A 9,633-nucleotide genomic window follows, 5' to 3' on the forward strand; every position below is an offset into this window, starting at 1 on the left:
TGTAGGAACTAACAGACTAAGAACAAGAGTTATATACTGCTCTTCCTGACTTGCTCTGTAATCTCCTTGACTTCAGTGAAATGCCTTATGCCATATGAACTATTTAATAAACATATCAGAATATGTCCTTAACATTAGATGCTGTTCCCAGGTACAGTGTCACAGCTTACTACATTCAGTAGCTTTTTTGTCTTTTAGGCTTTGAGATTTCTTATTTATTATTATTTATTTATTGTTATTTATTTTTATTAATATTTATTTTTGTTATTATCTTAACTACCCAATAGTTTGAGAGTGAATTTTGGTTTGATTTGTAAACTTTCCTTAAAGGTTAAGCAAGTTTAGAAAATGTAAGAGAAGGAGTTACAGTCAGAGCAGATTAGCTCAAAACTGGTGATACAACTGTCATCTGTTTTATTTTTCTGAAAAATACTAATTCTCTGTTGCTCTTTATCAGCTACAACTGATACAATGAATACTGCATTACCACTTAATAATTTTTTCCCCCTCTGTTTACTCAAGACATCAGGAATAGGATCGGATGATCAATATCGAAGAGAACAAGAGGTTTTAAAGGAAAATTTAAGATTGTCATCTGAAAATGTTGAGCTAAGATTCCAGCTAGAGCAGGCCAATAAAGATTTGCCAAGACTAAAGGTAACAACATCTTTTTACCTTTAGTTCTCTTTACCCTGACACAGGTTAAGGGATTACTTAAAAAGAAATTGATATCTTTTCTGTATGTACTCTAAGTTTTTCATGTTTTTATGGAAGATGAGAAGGTTCAATGGCTGGTAGAAATGATGAAAAATGTCATTGCAATGGGAAATTGCTTTCTCTTTACATTTTTCAAAGGAAACCAACTGTAATTTTGTTACTGTTCACCTCAATTTGAAATCTGAATAAGTTGCTTATTACTTTGGTTTTTTAGGACCAAGTAGGTGACTTAAAAGAAATGTGTGAACTTCTCAAAAAAGAGAAAGCGGATGTTGAACGAAAGCTGGGCAGCATTAGAGGGGTGAGTATTGTAACAGCATTTTTCATCATAATTAAATGAAACCGAAATATGAAAAAAAACCCAATATTTTAGTAAAGCTAAATTACAAATTATATGAAAAATGAAAATTATATTAATGTGTTTATGTAAATACATAATACAGTTACAGCTTTATGATTTAAAAGATAGGGTTTTGATTTGATGCAGATGTTAGAAAGTGTTAAGTTATTGCTAGTGAAGTTTTTTGTTTGTTGTACAATGCAGGATGACACAGTTAAATTTTACCCTAGCTACTGTCAGCTGCTTTAATAGAGCAATATTTCAGAAGTTACAGAAAAAAAAGGCTTCAGCAGTGCCCAGTATCTCTCTTGCCACTAACTTGTTGAACTATTTGTTCGACTATTTGTTTACTCCAGGGAGTAAAATGTTCCCCATTTTCCACTGTGCTGTGCTCCTTACCTCTGTAGAAAGAAAAGGAGGTAATTCATGGACCCGGAACTAGAAACAACAGCATCTTTAAATTATTATTGCTGAGGAAAACAGTCGCTACAAAGATGATGAGAAAATAAATGCATTTGAACACCCTTTAACATCTTTTCTACCTCATAAATGAACATAGTGAAAGAAGAAAAATAGAGAAATTACAAGCTTTTTCCCCTTTATTTATTTATTTATTTATCACTCTGCAAGGAGAATATATGCCTTGGGAAAGGGAGAAGATTTAATATGTAGTTCTTCTGTAACCTTAGTCCAGCAGAAGTATGGTTGCTAAAAAAGGGCCCTCTTTTTCTCCCTCAAGGTCCCAGCCCTTCTTCCCCCGCCCCGACAGTATTAGCATTCAAGCAATTGCATGGTCTGTTGGATCAGGGAATTGCTCTGCAAGAAAAGCTAAAAACCAACAGTAGTACTTTGATTTGTTTTCCTAATGTTTCAGTTTAGTTCATGAAGTACAGCAGATTTTGAGACTTAACTGCGGCTTTCTTGGGTAACACAGAAGATGAAGGAGCTGATATGTTGACTTTGGGGGTGAATATATCATTTTGGGGAGCTATGTATGCAAGAAACTTCAGGGTTCAAGTCACACCAAAATATAACGTCTTTTTTATAAATATAAATTACAATGGGAAAATAAGCGATAAAGTAAGATTTGGAGTATCTCAGAATGTTAAGATGAACTGTTTCCTTCCTTTTAGTTTTTTTTCTTCCCTCTCTATAGGCTGGTAGAAGTGGAAAGACAGTCCCAGAACTGGAAAAAACAATTGGTTTGATGAAAAAGGTTGTAGAGAGAGTCCAAAGGGAAAACGAAGATCTGAAAAAAACTCCAGCTGTGGTTTCTAATGAAAAATTACTTGGTCTTGAACAGGAAAATGAGAGGCTAAAGGTATTGATTTACTATAGTTAGATAGCACTTATCGATAACTATATTTAGATAGCAAGTTTATATGCAAGTTAGTAGGAAAATGGAGCAGCAAGCCTGTTGTTGACAGATTGGCACAGAAGTGTTTTAATAATACCAAATAGGAAACTTGTAGAACACAAAAGCAGAACTTCATTTTAGCATAATGTACTGAATGATTTATGTAAAGGTCCTCTGTACCTTAAGGATATATTTAAATATGTGATGAAATGTTATGTTCACTATGCTAGGTAGCTGTAACTATGCTGTGCTTTAAAAATGGAAATCTGAAATTTTCTACTAAGTTATGTATATGTGTTTTAACAAACTGTTTGATATTTAGTCTGAAATGGAAAAAATGAAACTGCATCTGGGGGGCCAGCTGAGTATGCATTATGAAGATAAAACCAAAGGAATGGAAAAAGTCATTACCGAAAATGAGAGGCTGCGTAAAGAACTGAAAAAGGTATGATCATTGTAATGCATCCCTTTATTTCCATTAGTTACTGGTTGTGGCAAGTATATATATTTTTTTTTTTTAAATGGTTGATATGGAATGGACACTTTTCTAAGCGCTGATATTGCTATGACAGAATTTTTAATTATATGTGAAGAGGAGATATCCAAGGAGCAGCCCAAGACAGAATTTGGAAGTTGTAGTGCTAGTGATCTTGGATGCATTGTTGTCCTCTAAATCAGCACTGACCCTATCTCACCATCATTTTAGATAATTCTGTGCTTCATGTGAGGTTAAGTATTCTATAAACCTTTGTTTTTATTGAACAATAGGAAGCTGACAGTGGAGAGAAGCTACGAATAGCGAAGAATAACTTGGAGATATTAAATGAGAAGTTAACTGTACAGCTGGAGGAAACCACTAAGAGGCTAAATTTGGCTGAGAGCCAATTTGATGGAGCTGACAGCAAAAGCTGGAAGTCTGTTGTTGTAACAAGGTAGGAAATGAGAATGAAGTAAGGAAGATAAACGCAAGTGATAATTCCTCTTTAAATATTAGCAAACAAATTAGACTTGCATTTTCATAATTTCTCTTTCCTCTTCTGAAGATAGTTTTATATTATCTGTGTTTTATTTTCTGATTCTATATTAGTATGTAGAATCAGTATACAGGTCTCTGATATGAATCCAGAAGAGATCTAGTGTGCCTAAGTACTGGCCTTGTTAGCTGCTTCTGTACAGAAGCCAGTTACTTACCTCCCTTCTTCAGATTAGCTGTAGACTTCTGGATAGTTCTGTGTTCCTTGCTGCTTAAATGTATTATATTTGTGCTTTGTGGAATAATGTCAGCATTTTTGCTGAACACAGAAAGTATTTCAATACCTTACCTCATGGATGACAATCTGAAACAAAAACTGGAAGCCAGCAACCTGCATGTTCCAGCTTGGCTGCATTTGAATCTACATTCATGTGAATGTGCAGAGGTTGTGTTAGAAAACCCACTGGGATTTCTGTACTCACTGGGACATGTAGGCATAGCTAAAGATCCTTCATGTGTGTTCTGAAGGCCCTGAAAGCTAATTGCACTCAGCCAGTTGATTCTGTTATCTGTAGAAGAAGAGAGAAAAACTCAGAGACTAGCACTGGATTATCTTTTCCAATATATAAAATGAAGTGTGGGAATTGCCATTTCATAGATTTTTAGATAAAACTCAGGCTTTGAAAGCAGCATCAAAAATCATTTTTGGTTTGGTAGTAATAGTAAATGTCTACAACTCTTTACTGGTAAGTTATCTGAAAGTTACCTATCAGTTGTTTTAAAATTCAGGTATCACTTGCATCACTCAATGTGGAACAAACTGAAGAAAACAGTTTTATGACACCGATTTCTGCTTTGCAACTTAGGCATACATTTTTAATTTACATCTGTACCTCTGCAATGAGTTCAGATGCTTTTTCTGTGACAACCTACTTACACAGGCTGGAGATCTTAACCCTACAGCCTGAACAACTTTAATTGCTTTCATGTCTTTGCTAGGAGCAAGCTGTTTAGTTCTGCGTTTTGTGGTTTGCTTACAGAAATGATTTTGGCAAACAGTCATGCCAAAACCGTTGCCAGTCCGAAAAGCGTTACTATTACACACATTTTCAATAATGAGCTAGGCACAAGGATGCTAATTATATGTCACACTAGCATGTTTAATAATGAACAGATTGATACAGAATATGAAGTTTGATATAAGATACGTTCACATTAAACATGCCTGTGATTCATCAAAGTGGACGAGGAGAATTTTGTCCCTCTTGAGGAAAGAGTTTTTAATTGGAGATCATCTCTTGTACTGCCGTATCTCAGAAACAGACAAGAAAATGAAACGATGCTTATGCTATTAAGAGAAATAAACAGCCTGTGTCCTGCATAAGGATGGAAGAGAGCAGATTTTTGGGAATACTTAGTCCTGGACTCCTGGATGACCTCAGGATGAAATAAGATGATGTGTTGCCAAAGTACTCTTTTAATAGTTGCAAACAGAGGTGGAAGATACCTACAAAAACAACCTCTGACAGCAACCTTATTAGGGCAGAAAATCAGCTGGACAGGAGAGAGACTTGTCTGATTTCATCTTAGGTCAGATCACTGTTGAACAGTTTATCTGCTGATGCCCGAGATTTTACCCTCTTCCCAGTTTTGCACTCCCACAGGATCCCCTCGGGGAGTTCTGGTGCTTCTCTGACATATTGCTGAGCCATTTCACTTCACTGAGACTTCAGAAAGCCGTTCCTTTTTTTTAACCTTCCCCCTAACTATGTAGTGAGGTAAAACGTCTTTATGCAAGGTCAGATGACGGCCATATTTAGCATAAGGAAGGAGAGCGAAACTGGCTGCCAGCCACAGGAGGAGGAGGACAGGAACATGCAGTGAAGATGGTAGGCCCTTAACAGCTAGCAGATCAGCTCACTAGGTTGAATATAGTTTTACTTTTAGTTCACCTCTTTGAAAAACATTTCTACTTAGTTCGAGTTAGCTGATATAGATAGGTAGTTGTGTATAGATAGATAGATAGACATATAAAATACATGGTTGTGCTTAATTGTACTTGCCTATTTCAACTGGTGTGAATAAAAACTTTTATTTGCATTTCCTTTAACATGATTTTAAATTAAGTGAATAACATTAAGACATTACTAACCTAAAGGAGCTCATTGGGGCACTGTAACATGCAATCCACCTCACCAGCACATCCTCCAAAGCATGTACGTGGTAATAGAAAGTATTTGATAGGGCAGACAAAGGCATCATCCAAGTGATCCTTCAGAAGGCTCCTTGGCAGGTAGCAAGTTGTTGGAGGTTGTATTGCTGTCTGAAAACTCGTTTCAGATGGGAGATTGGACTACATGACCTCCAGAGATACCTTCCAACCAACATTTCAACGATTCTACAAAAATCTTTTTGTAGCCTTGTATGGCTCAAAGCAAAATGGAATCCTCCTCAGACTGCTGTTACTCCAGGGTAAACATAATTTCTTGTAGAACATTTTTGCCCTTGGAGTCTTCATCTTCTGTATCTCTATTAGCCCTTTTCTCAGTACATTATTTTCCATAAATTATTAAATCCTAAGAAAAATACTGTCAAAGGTATGACACTGAAGTAAGACCTGACCAATGTGCACACCGCATCAATAACAGACGTGCATGTTTTTAGCAGGACGTAGTTTGGGGTTTATGTGCAATACCATAAAAAGATTCCAGTCCCTCTTTAATAAAGTGTAGACTTAAAGTAAGATCCACAAAGGTGTAACATTTGGAAAAGCCTTTATTCTAAGATTAAAAATGTATTTTTCATTGTGCTTTTTTCAGCTCACTTATTTATAAGACCAGTCATTATTTCAAGGCCAATGTCCCAAATGTATTTTAAGGTGTATTTTATGGCATTTAATCCCCTAAAGATATTTTAATCTCTATTTCTGCAAAAGTATTAGCTTTCCCTCTTATCTTTTTCTAAATAAAAATACTACCAGGATGCACGAAACTAAGATGAAGGAAATGGAAATGGATATTGCTAAAAAAACCCAAAGCATTACTGACCTTAAACGGCTGCTTCAGGAAGCAACAGAACGTGAACACAATGCTGATAAAAACTTACAAGATCTAAAAGAACAAGTGAGTAAAATTTAGCCAGATGACTCTGAGAATAGATTGCTTAATATTAATTTCTTTCTAATGTCTATATTGGCAGAGTACATTTTTTTGTCTAATCCATGCTTTTATAGGTTTCTTTACAGTCCTAGTTGCCATAATTGTACATCTACATATTTTAGCTAATTAACAAGGTTTACCACATATTATCAATACATATTCTTGACTTACAGTCTTAGGGGAAAGTTAATTTTTTTTTTCTACTGTATTCTTCTGTGTAGGGTTTTGTATTATAGTTTCATTGATCACATGAAAGCCTGTAGGTACAGATGCTTCAAATGTTCTTAAAATCTTTCTAGCTTGTTCTACAGAGTGAGTTTGCTACAGGGACTTACCTCTTTCTTCCAGGTCTTTTTTGGGGGACTGACTTTGTCATCCTAAAGGGAATCTTCATGCCTATTTCCAATATGGCCTCTTACATGCAGTCCCTAATAAGTCTTACAAATATTTCACACATGGAGAAGTTGATGAATTTTAAACTCAGGTATCTTTGAAAAGATCTATCAAATTTTGGCCTTTACTCCAGAGATGTAGCCCCAGGGCCATCCATCTAGATTAGCTTCCATCTTCTCATTTATTAATATGTGCATGGTTTTCTTCCCCAGACATCTTGTACTGGCCCTTCTCAGAGTAAGGTACGGAATATGCAACTTTCAATAGAGGAAGTTGTATACATTATGTAAGCAAGTAAATGTGTTCAATAAATAGAACTTGGAATCAAGTCCTATGAAACAATTATTTTGTTAATTTTTCCTTGTTTTCCCTTTTCTAAAGTCAGCATTATTAACATAAAGTGTATACCAGCAGCAAAATTAACAGAGATAAAATTCTTCCATTACGTGATATTTCTCTGGAACAACACATTTCCCAGTTTCTTTCATGTCTCAAATACTGATGAAGGGATGTGGTCAAGGTTAACTATATTTCAAAGAAACAGTGATTGTGAAAAAAAGACAAATCCGTACCCTTTTAGTAGTAAAAGAACAAAAGCCTATCGCTAACAGTAGCCTTATGAGAGTTCATAAATTGTCATTGCATTCAAAAACTGTATATAGTCTCATATTTAAAACAATAATTTTTTGCTCCAACATCTTCTACTGAAAGGCACTTCTAGAGGCTAACCCCCTTTCTGGTCAGGGCCCTATTCTAACTTACGACTGCAGGTCATTTCTAGTCAACATACACTCATTTGGGTTTTCGTTGCAAAATCACAGGTTTTTCATATGATGTTTACAAAGGAACTCGAACATCTAGGTATGCAAATAAGCACGTCACTAGTATTTTTAAAGCACATAAATGATTTAGGCATATCACTTCCTTAAGCATATGTATAAATTATGCTAATGTAGCTATGTGTCTAACTTTCTTTGTAAATCTAACTGTTGAATACTTTTTTCTTCACCCTTCATGAAATATGTAGCAATGATCTATACTAACTTTAGAAAGGCTGTAGATAATTAGCTTTGTGGAAACTGTCAGCAGATGACCACTTTGGTTTTTATCTCTGTGATAACGTAGTACTTGGTTACATCCTTAGTATTATTTTCATTCATTTTTTAATCCTGTATCAAAGAGAATTCCATCTGAACTGCATTATCCGTGGATACTGTTTTCAAGAGTAAAACTTCCTTGATTTTTCTTTTAAGATTGAGCTTCTCAAACACTTCCCTGAAGGTGCAAGGACAGAGCAAAGCCTCATCAGGGAGCTTCAGCTTTTAAGGTAATGTACTTTTAAATAACTAAAAAAATACCTCAGCCAATATACATGAAATAAGAATGATCAGGAAATGGCCATTGTGATTTTTAGTTAAATCTTTTATATTCTAAAATATTTTAATAATTTTTAAAAATTATTCTAAAATGGTTTTATATTCCAGATTAACTAATAAGCAATTAGAGAAAGAAAAAGCAGAACTAGCTCACCAGGTGGAGGATTATAAGCACCACATATACACACATACAAGTGAAGATCCTGCAGCAGGTAATCATTTTCAATACCTAAAATAAAGATCTTCCTGTAATTTGGGCCTAAAACTATTTTTACTTAATACGTGTGTGCAATATGACAATAAATCTACAGAATTATTTAAATTACATTAATGCCAGAGTAGTGTAAACTGGAGCAGACTAAGGTCTTGGATTTTTGAGTACTTATACAAGTTTTTTATAGAGAAGTGTTATTAAAAATCTCCATAATTAATTACCTTGAACAAGAGGCTGTAATTTTTTTAAGATTTCCCTTTCCCAGAAGATGTGTAGCTCATGCCACCATCTGCTTTATAAACCTCAAAAGACTGCTTGTAAGATGTCCGTCATTCATTGAAGCCCTCTTGCCTGCCCCATTTGCCTTGGGTTCCAAGCTACCAGAGAATGAGTGTCTATTTCCAGATACCAGCTCTGTGAATGATTTAGGACTTAGCAGGCATCCGTCCCACAGGAAAAGCAGAGCACTATAGAGCAGCACATTGCCATATGACTGGGGGGAGGGGGAATTAACCCTCTTGAAAATACCAATATAGTTAACAAGATCCTTATACTACATTATTTCCAAGTTTCCTGCATTTAATTCAGAGGAACTGTACATGTCGTATTTCTCAGAAGTATGCTAATAGACCGGCCTTTGGAGTATTGTATTCAATCACAGGAACTAGACACGACCAGCTAATTTGTACAAGAACTAAAGAAAAGACCAGATGACTGGAATTTTTGGTGGTTGTCGATCCCAATGGGGTTTACACACTTCAGCTGTTTCAGCTTTCGGGAGATGTAGAATTACTGTAACAAGATTATTCATGTCATTCATTGATTTTCATTACCTTCAATTTCATAACAAATTATCTTTATTTTTGCAGGACATAATGAAATTGTAGAGAAGGATAAACATGACAAGTTGATGACAGAAGTAGCTGACCTCCAGACACAGCTGAAAGCCTCAGAGTTGGAAAAACAGCAATTAAAGGTGAGTTGCAAGGATCATCCTAGGCAAGATAATGAGCAAAATTATGGTTAGCTAGAAAGAGCTGTTTAATAGCTAAACTAATATTTAATGACAAAGTCAATTTCTAAACATGTTTATGAAGCCTATTGT

General features: G+C 35.3%; 1 protein-coding gene across 13 annotated transcripts in view; it reads left to right on the forward strand.

Annotated features, from left to right (window-relative positions):
• Nucleotides 1-9,633, forward strand: part of CEP290 (centrosomal protein 290) — a 56,517-nt gene that overhangs the window by 45,910 nt on the left and 974 nt on the right. For 11 of the 13 annotated variants that reach the window (XM_082310432.1, XM_082310433.1, XM_082310437.1 and 8 more), the window contains 9 exons: nt 523-657; nt 932-1,018; nt 2,214-2,378; nt 2,737-2,859; nt 3,183-3,346; nt 6,368-6,509; nt 8,192-8,265; nt 8,423-8,526; nt 9,398-9,504. In XM_082310432.1, coding sequence (XP_082166558.1) covers nt 523-657; nt 932-1,018; nt 2,214-2,378; nt 2,737-2,859; nt 3,183-3,346; nt 6,368-6,509; nt 8,192-8,265; nt 8,423-8,526; nt 9,398-9,504 — 1,101 coding nt within the window. The other 2 variants (XM_082310444.1, XM_082310435.1) reach the window with 2 other exon arrangements.

The sequence above is a fragment of the Platalea leucorodia genome, assembly GCF_965183815.1.
Source record: "Platalea leucorodia genome assembly, chromosome: 4".
NCBI lineage: Eukaryota > Metazoa > Chordata > Aves > Pelecaniformes > Threskiornithidae > Platalea > Platalea leucorodia.